General features: G+C 40.8%; 1 protein-coding gene across 2 annotated transcripts in view; it reads left to right on the forward strand.

Moving 5' to 3' along the window:
• The window catches only part of pdcd6ip (programmed cell death 6 interacting protein), a 61,866-nt gene that overhangs the window by 25,883 nt on the left and 19,918 nt on the right, over positions 1 to 16,065 (forward strand). Inside the window, exons 4-10 of one of the 2 annotated variants that reach the window (XM_062047296.1) lie at positions 2,479 to 2,606; positions 2,784 to 2,937; positions 7,255 to 7,355; positions 10,695 to 10,826; positions 10,897 to 11,119; positions 12,935 to 13,058; positions 13,123 to 13,300. In XM_062047296.1, the coding sequence (XP_061903280.1) occupies positions 2,479 to 2,606; positions 2,784 to 2,937; positions 7,255 to 7,355; positions 10,695 to 10,826; positions 10,897 to 11,119; positions 12,935 to 13,058; positions 13,123 to 13,300 (1,040 nt within the window). The remainder of the gene's footprint in view (positions 1 to 2,478; positions 2,607 to 2,783; positions 2,938 to 7,254; positions 7,356 to 10,694; positions 10,827 to 10,896; positions 11,120 to 12,934; positions 13,059 to 13,122; positions 13,301 to 16,065) is intronic. The other variant, XM_062047297.1, reaches the window with a different exon arrangement.

Consider the following 16,065-nt stretch of genomic DNA (forward strand, 5'->3'; position numbering starts at 1 on the left):
TGCTTGTATCGCACATAATACCACACAGAAGTAAACACCCCGCAGGACTGCTTGTATCGCACATTACATCACACACACTGCAGGACTGCTTGTATCGTACATGATGTCACACACAAGTAAACATACTGCAGGACTGCTTGTATCGCACATGATATCATACACAAGTAAACACGCTGCAGGACTGCTTGTATCACACGCAAGTAAACATGCTGCAGGACTGCTTGTATCGCACATGATGTCACACAAGTAAACATGCTGCAGGACTGCTTGTATCACACATGATATCACACACTAGTCAAACACGCTGCAGGACTGCTTGTATCGCACGCAAGTAAACATGCTGCAGGACTGCTTGTATCGCACGCAAGTAAACATGCTGCAGGACTGCTTGTATCGCACATGATGTCACACAAGTAAACATGCTGCAGGACTGCTTGTATCACACATGATATCACACACTAGTCAAACACGCTGCAGGACTGCTTGTATCACACGCAAGTAAACATGCTGCAGGACCGCTTGTATCGCAATGATGTCACACACAAGTAAACACGCTGCAGGACTGCTTGTATCGCACATGATATCACACACACAAGTCAAACACGATGCAGGACTGCTTGTATCGCATGCAACTAAACACGCTGCAGGACTGCTTGTATTGCTCATGATATCACACACAAGTAAACATGCTGCAGGACTGCTTGTATTGCACATGATATCACACACAAGTAAACAGGCTGCAGGACTGCTTGTATCGCACATGGTATCACACACAAATAAACATGTTGCAGGACTGCTTGTATCGCACATAATATCAAACACAAGTAAACACGGTGCAGGACTGCTTATATCGCACGTGTAATCAAACACAAGTAAACACACTGCAGGACTGCTTGTATCGCACATGACATCACACAGAAGTAAACACCCTGGAGGACTGCTTGTATCGCAAATTATATCACACACAAGTAAACACACTGCATTACTGCTTGTATCGCATATGATATCATACACAAGTAAACACGCCGCAGGACTGCTTATATCACACGTGCAATCAAACACTGCAGGACTGTTTGTATCACACATGATATCACACACAAGTAAACACACTACCTTACTGCTTGCATCGCACATGATGTCATACTCAAGTAAACGCGCTGCAGGACTGCTTATATCGCACGTGCAATCAAACAAGTAAACACACTGCAGGACTGCTTGTATTGCACATCACATCACAAAGAAGTAAACACCCTGCAGGACTGCTTGTATCGCAAATTATATCACACAAATAAACACACTGCATTACTGCTTGTATCGCACATGATATCATACCCAAGCAAACACGCCGCAGGACTGCTTATATCACACGTGTAATCAAAAACAAGTAAACACACTGCAGGACTGTTTGTATCACACATGATATCTCACACAAGTAAACGCACTGCATTACTGCTTGTATCACACATGATGTCATACACAAGTAAACACGCTGCAGGACTGCTTATATCGCACGTGTAATCAAACAAGTGAACACACTGCAGGACTGCTTGTATTGCACATGACATCACAAAGAAGTAAACACCCTGCAGGACTGCTTGTATCGCAAATGATATCACACAAGTAAACACACTGCATTACTGCTTGTATCGCACATTATAGCATACACAAGCAAACACGCCGCAGGACTGCTTATATCGCACGTGTACTCAAACAAGTAACCACACTGCAGGACTGTTTGTATCACACATGATATCACACACAAGTAAACACACTGCATTACTGCTTGTATCGCACATGATATCATACTCAAGTAAACATGCAGCAGGACTGCCTATATTGCATATGATATCAAACACAAGTAAACACATTGGAGGATTGCTTGTATCGCACATGACATCACACACAAGTAAACACGCTGCAGAACTGCTTGTGTCGCACGTGTAATCAAACACAAGTAAACACGCTGCAGGACTGCTTGTATCGCACATGATATCACATATAATATTGTTTCACATCAGCACTTTTCTATGTAGCCTATAACAACATGCATTAATAATGAACAATGTTCATTCCTATATGTAAGTGCCTTTCTGGGGACACAAGGACTACTCACAAAACAAGAAATAAGAATCAATAAAAGTCTGATAGAGGAGAAGAGGGGACTGGGACACACTCTAGTAGTTACGTGCACAATTATACAATTGTAAATGATTTATTTGTGATATGTTGTAACTTTTATTGGATGGCCAGTAAAAAAGAAAGTGTGTGATATTAGATGTTTGCAGGTTTACTACTACACTTTTATAGACTTGTCCAATAAACATCATTTAGGATGAGAGTTGAATATTTGCAAGTCCAACTGTATATAATAATGATAATGTCCCTGCAGTACTTACTATTATACTAGCTGGCAAGCACATTTGGCAGCCATGATGAAGATGTTGCCATAAAGGAGCTCAACAAACATTCACTTTGCAGCGTTGGCCAGTCTGGGCTACGAGAAGACGTGCGTGCTGTTCAACGCTGCGGCGCTGGCCAGTCAGATCGCCTCCGAGCAGAATCTGGACAACGACGAGGGGCTGAAAATCGCCGCCAAATACTACCAGGTGACTGTTTTGACAAGTGCAAACTGTCTCGCTTCCGGTCCTGCAGGTGGCGCTGTTGCACAAATGACAAGACCCCGACCAATCTACTTGGTCTTGTGCGTCACCCCAATGCCGGCAGACTGTAGCGTGCAAATAGATGGCGTGTTTCTGAGCCGTGATGTTGTTGTGCTCATGCAGCTGGCCAGCGGCGCCTTCGGACACATCAAAGACACGGTGCTGTCTGCCCTCAACAGGGAGCCCACTATGGATATCGCCCCCGAGACTGTGGGCACCCTCAGCACCATCATGCTGGCCCAGGCCCAGGAGGTCTTCTTCCTCAAAGCCATCACTGGTAAGAAAAAAACCCCGGAACACTCCTTTACTTTGGACTGGTAGAAGATGTCAGGTTCAAACACTGACGACATCTATTAAACAAGACAAGAGGCAAGGAATTAAACAGAGACAGAATTACATTTGGCTCAATTGAGGAGAAACGCGTACACCTGTACCCTTGCACAGTGTCACCACGCTCTGACGAAAGATTGTACGCCTCCTCTTTCCCTGATTACATGGCAACAGCTGTTTCTAAGGGAGGGGGGTCATAAACAGCCATTGCCTTTGTTACAAAACAGTTCAAAGAAGAGGTGCCTGGAGCTTGGGCAGGTCCTGCTTTCTCTCCGCTTTGTAGATCTCGGGTCGAGACAAAATCTTTCTGTGGATTACAATACATCAAAGAAACAGAACGCCTTTATGTTGCTTCCCATCCTACACAGTGGAGTTTTACAAGCCTTCCGCTTGGTAGGAGCAAAGACAGCTTTTGTCCTCTCGCCGGGCGAACTGAACTCAATGTAACACAAAGTTTTGTGATAACTTGGATACAATTATTCTAACAGTACCCACCTGTCTCCCACCTGTGTGTTGCACTTGATTGATGATCCTGCAGGACATTGGGGGGGTTTGAGAGGGGACGCAGAAACAAAAAGACAACACTCGACTCTTAAAGAGGGACAGACGGAGAGAAAAGACAGAACCAAGCTCTAAAAGCTGTGATAATTCTGTAAACTACTTGGCTTCAGAGGGGACCGGTGACTAGTTCTCTCTTAAAGATAGGGTAGTACGAGAGAAAAGATATATTATAGTGCGCAAAAAAGTGATAATTCTGTAAACTACTTGGCTTCAGAGGGGACAGATGATTGCTTTTCTCTAATAGGGGACAGACAGACAAGACAAAACAGTGCAAAAAGCAGGGATAATTCTCTAAACTACTTGGCTTCAGAGGGGATAGATTAGTTCTCACTTCAATAGGGGACAGACAGACCGAACAGAGTGCAAAAAGCTGTGATAATTATTTAAACTACTTGGCTTCATAGGGGACAGGTGACTAGTTCTCTCTTTAAGATGGGGTAGACTGAGAGAAAATATATAGTGCAAAAACTGTGATATTTCTGTACTTGGCTTAAGAGGGGACAGATGACTTGTTCTCTGTTTAATAGGGGACAGACAGAAAAGACAAAACAGAGAGCAAAGAGCAGGGGTAATTATGTAAACTACTTGGCTTCAAAGGGGACAGGTGACTAGTTCTTGCTTCAATAGGGGACAGACAGACAGAACAGAGTGCAAAAAGCTGTGATGATTATTTAAACTACTTGGCTTCAGTGGGGACAGGTGACTAGTTCTCTCTTTGAGATGAGGTAGACCGAGAGAAAAGATATAGTGCAAAAACTGATATTTCTGTAAACTACTTGGCTTAAGAAGGGACACATGACTAGTTCTTGCTTCAATAGGGGACAGACAATACAGAGTGCAAAATGCTGTGATAATTATGTAATCTACTTGTCTTCAGAGGGAACAGATGACTAGTTATCTCTTTAAGATAGGGTAGACCGAGAGAAAAAATATGTTATAGTGCACAAAAAATGTATAATTCTGTAAACTACTTGGCTTCAGAGGGGACAGATGACTAGTTATCTCTTTAATAGGGGACAGACAGACAGAACAGAGTGCAAAAAGCTGTGATAATTATGTAAACTACTTGGCTTCAGAGGGGACAGGTGACTAGGTCTCTCTTTAAGATGGGGTAGACTGAGAGAAAATATATAGTGCAAAAACTGATATTTCTGTAAACTACTTGGCTTAAGAGGGGACAGATGACTAGTTCTCTTTTTAAGATAGGGTAGACCGAGAGAAAAAATGTTATAGTGCACAAAAAATGTATAATTCTGTAAACTACTTGGCTTCAGAGGGGACAGATGACTCGTTCTCTCTTTAATAGGGGACAGACAGACAGAACAGAGTGCAAAAAGCTGTGATAATTATGTAAACTACTTGGCTTCAGAGGGGACAGGTGACTAGGTCTCTCTTTAAGATGGGGTAGACCGAGAGAAAACATGTAGTGCTAAAACAGTGATATTTCTGTAAACTACGTGGCTTAAGAGGGGACAGATGACTAGTTCTTTCTATAAGAGTGGACAGACAGAACAGAGTGCAAAATGCAGTGATACTTCTGTAAACTACTTGGCTTCAGAGGGGACAGGTGACTAGTTCTCTCTTTAAGATAGGGTAGACCGACAGAAGAAATATGTTATAGTGCACAAAAAATGTATAATTCTGTAAACTACTTGGCTTCAGAGGGGACAGATGACTCGTTCTCTCTTTAAGATAGGGTAGACTGAGAGAAAAGATATAGTGCAAAAGGCAGTGATACTTCTGTAAACTACTTGGCTCAAGAGGGGACAGATGACTAGTTCTCTCTTCAATAGGGGACAGACAGACAGAACAGAGTGCAAAAAGCTGTGATAATTATTTAAACTACTTGGCTTCAGAGGGGACATGTGACTAGTTCTCTCTTTAAGATAGGGTAGACTGAGAGAAAAGATATAGTGCAAAAGGCAGTGATACTTCTGTAAACTACCTGGCTTAGGAGGGGACAGATGACTAGTTCTTTCTATAAGGGCGGACAGACAGAACAGAGTGCAAAATGCAGTGATACTTCTGTAAACTACTTGGCTTAAGAGGGGACAGATGACTAGTTCTCTCTTTAAGATAGGGTAGACCGAGAGGAAAAATATGTTATAGTGCACAAAAAATGTATAATTCTGTAAACTACTTGGCTTCAGAGGGGACAGATGACTCGTTCTCTCTTCAATAGGGGACAGACAGACAGAACAGAGTGCAAAAAGCTGTGATAATTATGTAAACTACTTGGCTTCAGAGGGGACAGGTGACTAGTTCTCTCTTTAAGATGGGGTAGACTGAGAGAAAATATATAGTGCAAAAACAGTGATATTTCTGTAAAGTACTTGGCTTAAGAGGGGACAGATGACTAGTTCTCTTTTTAAGATAGGGTAGACCGAGAGAAAAAATATGTTGTACTGGCCAAAATGTTATAATTCTGTAAACTACTTGGCTTCAGAGGGGACAGATGACTAGTTCTCGCTTTAATAGGGGACAGACAGAACAGAGTGTAAAAAGCTGTGATAATTATTTAAACTACTTGGCTTCATAGGGGACAGGTGACTAGTTCTTTCTATAAGAGCGGACAGAAAGAACAGAGTGCAAAATGCAGTGATACTTCTGTAAACTACTTGGCTTAAGAAGGGACAGTTCTCTTTAATAGGGGACAGACAGAAAAGACAGAACAGAGTGCAAAAACAGTGATATTTTTGTAAACTACTTGGCGTAAGAGGGGACAGATGACTAGTTCTCTTTTTAAGATAGGGTAGACCGAGATAATTTTTTTTATAGTGGCCAAAATTGTATAATTCTGTAAACTCCTTGGCTTCAGAGGGGAGAGATGACTAATTCTCGCTTCAATAGGGGACAGACAGACAGAACAGAGTGCAAAAAGCTGTGATACTTATTTAAAGTACTTGGCTTCAGATGGGACAGGTGACTAGTTCTTTCTATAAGAGTGGACAGACAGAACAGAGTGCAAAATGCAGTGATACTTCTGTAAACTACTTGGCTTAAGAAGGGACAGATGATTAGTTCTCTCTTTAATAGGGGACAGACAGACAGAACAGAGTGCAAAAAGCAGCGATAATTATGTAAACTTCTTGGCTTAAGAAGGGACAGATGATTAGTTCTCTCTTTAATAGGGGACAGACAGACAGAACAGAGTGCAAAAATCAGGGATAATTATTTAAACTACTTGGCTTCAGAGAGGACAGATGACTATTTCTCTCTTTAAGGGGTGACAGGAAGAGAAAAAAGACAGAACAGAGTGCAAAAATCAGTGATACTTTTGTAAACTACTTGGCTCAAGAGGGGACACATGATTAGTTCCCTCTTTAAGAGGGGACAGACAGAAACAAGAGAACAGAGTGCAAAAAGTACGGATACTTCTGTAAACTCCTTGCATTCATCTGGGATTAATGGAAACAAGACTGTAAAAAGCAACAATAGCACGTTTAGTTTTTAAAGAGGGGATGGAGAGAAAATAGCATTTGCATCAGCAACACAGGCTTATTCCCTGGTTAAATACAGTATGTCAGGCTAGAAAGTGCAGCACTACTCGGCCATATGTGCAGTAACATGTCCAGCTATTTTGGCTTTTTAATTGGCCACCAGGGGACACTTTCCACAGCAGGAAGCAGTTAGGAGCCCGGCCTCAGTCCCAGGCAGCACATAACCAGAGTCATCATCATACAGCCACTCTTCTCCTCTACAGGCAGGATGAAGGACGGCGTCATCGCCAAGCTGTCCAATCAGGCCGCAGATTACTACGGCGACGCCTTCAAGCAGTGTCAGTACAAAGACAACCTGCCCAAGGTATGCCAAGGACACAGTGTTACACACGCGGCTAATGCTAATGACACAGTAACACTGTTACACACGCTGCTAACTGCTAATGAAACAATAACAGCGTGGCACTCGCTGCTAACTGCTAATGACAAACTCAATGAGCACTGGGCTCGGGTACTTGACTGGTTGGTGCTTGAAGTCTTTTGTCGGCACAAGTAAATCCTGCTTTGATTAAAGGGTCGCGTTGAGTGAGAGGTTTTTTCCACTTGGTGTGCCGTTCTCCTTTTTGCATGACGGTTTGTAACTTAGATTGGTGACTGTTTGTCTGCATCCATAAGCACAGACACCAGTGTCTTGACTTGTACCGTGTATGTTAATGACGGGGCGTCTTCCTGTCACTGTGATGATACTGGATTGTAATGTCAACATAGCATCAGGTGTAGTTTGGACCACCTTGGAACTGGTCCTCTACTTCCGGTGACAGAGCGGCGCCCCGTCCCTGACTAAGTGTCAACTGGTGTGTGGGACTGTCCACGTCTCTGTGTCCTCATTGGTCCATTTTCATCCTGTTTGGCTGCACAAGGTCAATGACATCATCAAAGGAAGGATATTCAGGCCAAACGATCATTTTCATTATTATAGTTTATTTGGGTGGTATCGTATCATGATATAAATACAGTGGAACCTCGGTCTATGAACTTAATTGGTTCTTGGTAGAGATGCCGATAAATGCTTTAAACTGTAATATCAGAAATTATCGGTATCGGTTTCAAAATGATCGGTATCTGTTTCAAAAAGTAAAATTTACGACTTTTTAAAACGCCGCTGTGTACACTGACGTAGGGAGAAGTACAGAGCGCCAATAAACCTTAAAGGCACTGCCTTTGCGTGCCGGCCCAGGCACATAATATCTCCAACTTATCACACACACAAGTGAATGCCATGCATACTTGGTCAACAGCCATACAGGTCACACTGATGGTGACCGTATAAACAACTTTAACACTGTTACAAATGTGCGCCACACTTTGAACCCACACCAAACAAGAATGACAAACGAATTTCGGGAGAACATCCGCACCGTAACACAACATAAACACAACAGAACAAATACCCAGAACCCCTTGCAGCAATAACTCTTCGTAAACAATATATAACGTAAACAAGATGTGATGTCTGGGGCCCGCCTCTTCCAAATTGTGTTTTGCAGGAAGTGTTGTCATCAAAATGGCTGGCCCCCCTAGCGGTTCGAGCGGCAAATAAAAAGAATAAATAAATGAAATGATCGAATGGTCGCGTATTTGGCTGCGTCTCAACGTTTGTAGACAGAAAAGAATGCAAATGGAGGCGTTCATGAATGGAGGTCCCACTGTAACAATAACAGTCTACACCAGGGGTGTCCAAACCTTTTGACTTGGGGGACGCATTGGGCGGAAAAAATTTGGCCGGGAGCCGAAAGCCGACTGCATGTAAAGCAAGAGTGCGCGTGTGCGTGCGTATATATGAGTGTGTGTGTGTGTATGTATGGATGTATGTATATGTGTGTATGTATGTATGTATGTATGTATGTGTATATATATATATATATATATATATATATATATATATATGTATGTATGTATGTATATGTGTGTATATATATATATATATATATATATATATATATATATGTATGTATGTGTATATATATATATATATATATATATATATATATATATGTATATGTGTGTATATATACAGGTATATATATATATATGTATATATGTGTGTGTGTATATATATATATATATATATATATATATATATATATATATATATATATATATATATATATATATACATTTGTGTGTATGCATGTATGTGTATATGTGTGTGTATGTATAAAGGAATCAATAAAGTACTATCTAATATATGTGTATGTATATATATATATATATATATATATATATATATATATATATATACATACACATATATATATATATATATATATATATATATATATATATATACATACACACATATATATATATATATATACATATATACATACATACACACATATATATATATATATATACACACATATATATATATACACACATATATATATATATATATATATATATACATACACACACACATATATATATATATATACATATATACATACATACACACATATATATATACACACATATATATATATACACACATATATATATATATATACATATATATATATATATATATATATATATATACATGTGTATATGTATGTGTATGTATATATACATATGTGTGTGTATATGTATGTATATATATATTTTTTTATATATATATATATTATATTTATTTTTATTTTTATATATATATTTTATATATATATATATTTTTATTTTTATTTTATTTATATACTGTGTATAAATATATATATAAATAAAATATATATATATATTTTATATATATATATATTTTATTTATATACTGTGTATATATATATATATATATATATATATATATATATATATATATATATATATATATATATATATATATATATATATATATATATGTGTATATGTGTGTGTGTTCGAGCAGCTAAAATGCGCATAACATTGTTAAGTGTGGAGAGAGTATTTTGCATTTTCCCCATCATGCAGTGCAGGAGATTTAAATGGGTGTTATATTGAATTGTGTTGTGTTTGGAATTTTTTTCTACAATACCCACAAAGTTGTGTGACCATGTGTGTTGACTTTCTGTGACAGTTTATTTGCGCCATTAGTGGGAAAGGTTGTATAAAAATGCTGTGTTGTGTAAATTAACTAAATTAAGTCATTAACTTGACTTACTCACAATGTCCACAAGATGGTGGCAGTGCAGTAACTATATTGTCAGATATTTGATATTAACTTGGAGGCACCCTGCGGGCCAGATTCCTTATTACACTCTTGGCGTCTCGTGAGCCGCAGTTTAGACACCCCTGGTTTCCACCCCGTGGGCCACATCATTAGGAACACTTCCACAGGCCAACAATCTCAACGTGCGTGTGTGGACATTTTCTGCTGAAGGGTTGAACACTCACGGCCTGTTCTGTTTTCTCTCTCGTTGTCTTCCTTTCTTTGTGCATCCCTCGTGGTGGTGGTGTTGCCAATGTGTGTGTGCTCACCTATTCCCTCCCCCCCCCCCCCCGCCTTTACTTTTTGCACCCCTGCCTGCCAATAATTTGACATTTGTGACTTGACTTGGCTGCTGTTTTGTCTTTTATTTTTTATTTTTTGCGGCCTGCCCTGCTATCATGCGTGTGTGCGTGCGTGTACACGTGTGTTTGTGCGTTTGCTCTGTGGTTGCCTCTCCCTGGTCAGTATTTTTATTTTCAGGAAGTGTTGCCGGTGCTGGCGGCGAAGCACTGCATCATGCAGGCAAACGCCGAGCTCCACCAGAGCGCCATCGCCAAGCAGAAGAAGCGCTTCGGAGAGGAGATTGCTCGCCTACAGGTGATGCAAAATAATAAAGAGACGTTTTAGTCTGAGATTAATTTGCGCACTCCTCCTTTCCTGCGTTCAGCATGCGGCAGAGCTCGTGAAGACGGTGGCGACGCGCTACGACGAGTATGTGAGCGTGAAAGAACTGACAGAGAAAATCAACCGGGCCCTCGCCGCAGCCAAGAAGGACAACGACTTCATCTACCACGATCGTGTGCCCGAGGTCAAAGACCTGGAGCACATTGGAAAGGCAACGCTGGTCAAAGCCACCGCCATCACGCCGCCGCTCAGCCAGAAATTCTCAGGTATGAGGCACACACTTATATGGATAACAACGATAAAGATCGCAACTTTTGGTATCTGATAAAAAAAAAAAAAGGCTTGCCCCTACCGGAAGTAGCGTGACGTAGTCAATTGAACATTTCCGCAAAGTTCCCTATTGTTTACAATCATGGCCGCCAGAAGTGAGAGCGATTCGGACCGAGAAAGCGACGATTCCCCCATTAATTTGAGCGAGGATGAAAGATTTGTGGATGAGGAAAGTGCAAGTGAAGGACTAGTGGGGAGTGGAAGCGATTCAGATAGGGAAGATGCTGTGAGAGCCGGGGGTGACCTGATATTCAGCTGCGAATGACTAAAACAGTAAATAAACACAAGACATATATATACTCTATTAGCCACAACACAACCAGGCTTATATTTAATATGCCACAAATTAATCCCACATAAAAACACCTAGGTGTTTGTTATGCTAGCTCCTAGCTACTAGCTCGAGCGGGTTATATGGACGGGATCCCGTCCATATAACCCGCAAATACAATTCAAACACCTGCACAACACACACACACTCACTCAGCCCAAAGGACCGTTCACCTAACCCAAGGTTCATAAAGCTTATATATTTAACCAAAGTTACGTACGTGACACGCATGTACGGGCAAGCAATGAAATGTTTGGAAGCGCAGCTGCGTACTCACGGTATTGCGTCTGCGTCTGTGTATCCAAATCTCTGTTGTCCGAGTTCTTCGATCTTGACTGCATCTTTCGGGAATGTAAACAATGAAACGCCGGCTGTGTTGTGTTGCTGACTACCCTTGCAAAATTATCCGCTTCGCACCGACTTTCTTCTTTGCTTGCTCAGCTTCTTTCTCCATAATGCAATGAACAAATTGCAACAGATTCACCAACACAGATGTCCAGAATACTGTGGAATAATGAGATGAAAACAGCTATTTCGTATTGGCTTCAATGGGGAAGCCATACCTCTGTTTCACTGGCTACGTCACGCGCATACGTCATCCTCCAAAGGCGTTTTCAACCGGAAGTTTAGCTGGAAATTTAAAATTGCACTTTATAAGTTAACCCGGCCGTATTGGCATGTGTTGCAATGTTAAGATTTCATCATTGATATATAAACTATCAGACTGCGTGGTCGGTAGTAGTGGCTTTCAGTAGACCTTTAAATTGCCTTTCAAATGTCTATTCTTGGTGTTGGATTTTATCAAATACATTTCCCCAAAAAATGCGACTTATACTCCAGTGCGACTTATATATGTTTTTTTCCTTCTTTATTATGCATTTTCGGCCGGTGCGACTTATACTCACACGTTTGTGCACTTATGGACTAAGTACATCATATTAAAAGATGATTTTTAGTTTTTATTCTAATTAGGGTCCAATAAGCCCAAATAACAAAGAGAAATAAAAAAAAAACATGTAAACAAACAGCTTGGGCCTTAAGAGGTTAAATGGTAACGTGCATCTCAGTTGTAGTTTTCATTATCAAATTTGGAGGTATTGAAATCGCCGTGTAAAATCACTCATGCTAATTAGTAGCATTTCAATAGCAAAGCCAATGTATATTAGCATCAAGCTAGGGCATTTTTGGAAAAGTGGAGCCTTAATTTAGTTACACTGGAGCGTTTTTTTTTTGGTTTTTTTGAGTATAATTTTGTTGGCATTGAACATTGCAACATTACAGAGAGGTCGTTTGGCTGAGTCCGCTCTCAGTGCTGCTGGAGTGATCGCCAAGTGCCGAGGAGATGTGACTTCATGCAAATTAGCCGAGCTTCCCAGTGTTTGTGTTTCTCAAGATGGTGCTCTCTCTCTCCTTGCCACAGACGTGTTTGAGAAGATGGTTCCAATGGCGGTGCAGCAGTCGGTGGGCGTGTACGGCCAGCGGAAGGCGGAGACCGTCAACAGACTGGTGGGAACCATGCGGGAGGCCACCAACCTCTGCAACGGGTAACGAGTCCAATGCTCCTGCACCTGATTTAGTCGGCGAGCTTCATCCTCACTCTTCCACCAGCGTGTTGGCGTCCCTCAACCTGCCAGCAGCTCTGGAGGATCTTTCAGGAGACTCCATCCCACAATCCATTGCTGAGAAGGCCCGGTCCGTCGTGCAGCAGGGGGGCCTGCAGAGCATCGAGCAGCTGATCAAAGATTTGCCTGAGCTGCTGACCCGCAACAGAGAGATTCTGGATGAGGTGAGCTTCCAATGTAACACACACATGGCGACAGCTTGCTTGTTGTCATGTGATGCCATTTAGCAGCGAATATTTGGAACACCCAAATATGGAAAACCTCCTCATAATCCCTAATGGCTGCAATCCCGGATCAGGATCTTCATCAAACGTCTAAGCCTCTAGTCTTTGGGCCAAGGACTGTGCGTCCGCTCACGTCAGCCAGGCCGTTATTCCAACATCTTGCTGATGAACACGCAAACAGACGACGGGAAGGACATAAAATGCGTCCCGCTTCCAAGTTTGTTGGCAAACTGGGAAAAAGTCCAAACATAAAAAGAAAGCAGCGGCCATTGAAGCAAAAAGACAAAGAGCTTTTCTGTCATCGAGAGAACAGAAAAGGACGTCGTTGCCGGGCAGAGTTTGTGTGGCTTTCCACTGCAAAACTGCCAGTCCTGCTGGTTTTGAAGATACTGCGCAAAATTTGTCAGTAAAAGGAAAGCAAGTGCTGGATTTCAGTTGGGTTGTCAAAGTAGGGCTGGGCAGAATAAAGTAAGAAAAATATATCGCGAAAAAAAGTGTGTGTAAATGTTTTTATGTATATATATATATATATATATATATATATATATATATATATATATATATATATATATATATATATATATATATATATATATATATATTAGGGCTGCAACAACTAATCGATATCGATTAAAATCGATTACCAAAATAGTTGGCTATTAATTTAGTCATCGATTCGTTGGAACTATGCTATGCGCATGCGCGGAGGCTTTTTTTTTGTTTGTTTTTGTTTTTTGTTTGTTTTTTGTTTGTTTTGTTTTGTTTTATAAACCTTTATTTATAAACTGCAACATTTACGAACAGCTGAGAAACAATAATCAAAATAAGTACAAAAACAGTACAAAACAGCGCCAGGGCAGCGGTGAGGCTACGTCTCATGAGGTGGCGTAAGCTAGCCAATGATGTGTCATGTGCAGCTCACGTGACGACGGCGTCTCCTTTGCTGGAAAAATTCGAAAAATGGCGCAGGAAAACCGTACCGATAGTTTAGCGGAGAAACATCTTGAGGTTATTACTTCAATGGAGAAAAGTGTACGACCTAAGTCGTCAAAAGTGTGGGAACACTTCACTTTAAAGACTTCAAAGAAGAGCGTTTCCTGCAAAATGGCACGGAAGTACAACATTGCTTCAGAAGCACCTGAAGAAGAAAAATGTTGGAGCCATGGATGAAGGGAAGAACTCACAGTACGTAACTTTTTAAGTCCATAGTGGCAACAAGCATTCATGAGTTCAGCTTTTTTGTGAGTAACGTTAAAGTTAGGCCTTTGTTGCAACGCGGGGCTTATAATGTGTCTCCGGCACATTTGACTCCGTTTTGAGAGAGAAAACGCACGGTTACCAATTTCGAAATAAACGTAACGGACAGAAATATCTCAGGTTGGTTTCATAATGGATCGATGTAGCCGGCCCGATAAAGCTATATAAATCTATTTAGATTTGAGTGACGCTTTAGTATAACTAAACGTTATGAAGGTGCAGGAATATTTCATGCTATTATTCAGAGGCAGCCTAAAATGAATCCTTTATTATTCACAACAGAAACGTGTACAAGATTCAGTTCTGATCTGATGAGTTACATTTCTGTGTTATTATTGGTGTATGCTGCACCCCCAATGTCCACAACATGGTGCCAGTATGCTGTTTTTTTTCAATAAAATACTGGAAAGGATATAAATGTAGTTTGTCTCTTTTATCCGATTATTAATCGATTAATCGAAGTAATAATCGACAGATTAATCGATTATCAAATTAATCGTTAGTTGCAGCCCTAATATATATATACAAACCCCGTTTCCATAGGAGTTGGGAAATTGTGTTAGATGTAAATATAAACGGAATACAATGATTTGCAAATCCTTTTCAACCCATATTCAGTTGAATGCACTACGAAGACAACATATTTGATGTTCAAACTCATAAACTTTATTTTTTTTGCAAATAATAATTAACTTAGAATTTCATGGCTGCAACACGTGCCAAAGTAGTTGGGAAAGGGCATGTACACCACTGTGTTACATGGCCTTTCCTTTTAACAACACTCAGTAAACGTTTGGGAACTGAGGAGACACATTTTTGAAGCTTCTCAGGTGGAATTCTTTCCCATTCTTGCTTGATGTACAGCTTAAGTTGTTCAACAGTCCGGGGTCTCCGTTGTGCTATTTTAGGCTTCATAATGCGCCACACATTTTCAATGGGAGACAGGTCTGGACTACAGGCAGGCCAGTCTAGTACCCGCACTCTTTTACCATGAAGCCACGTTGATGTAACACGTGGCTTGGCATTGTCTTGCTGAAATAAGCAGGGGCGTCCATGGTAACGTTGCTTGGATGGCAACATATGTTGCTCCAAAACCTGTATGTACCTTTCAGCATTAATGGCGCATTCACAGATGTGTAAGTTACCCATGTCTTGGGCACTAATACACCTCCATACCATCACACATGCTGGCTTTTCAACTTTGCGCCCAAAACAATCCAGATGGTTTTTTTCATCTTTGGTCCAGAGGACACGACATCCACAGTTTCCAAAAACAATTTGAAATGTGGACTCGTCAGACCACAGAACACTTTTCCACTTTGTATCAGTCCATCTTAGATGAGCTCAGGCCCAGCGAAGCCGACGGCGTTTCTGGGTGTTGTTGATAAACGGTTTTCGCCTTGCATAGGAGAGTTTTAACTTGCACTTACAGATGTAGCGACCAACTG

The sequence above is a fragment of the Entelurus aequoreus genome, linkage group LG05 (assembly GCF_033978785.1).
Source record: "Entelurus aequoreus isolate RoL-2023_Sb linkage group LG05, RoL_Eaeq_v1.1, whole genome shotgun sequence".
Lineage (NCBI taxonomy): Eukaryota > Metazoa > Chordata > Actinopteri > Syngnathiformes > Syngnathidae > Entelurus > Entelurus aequoreus.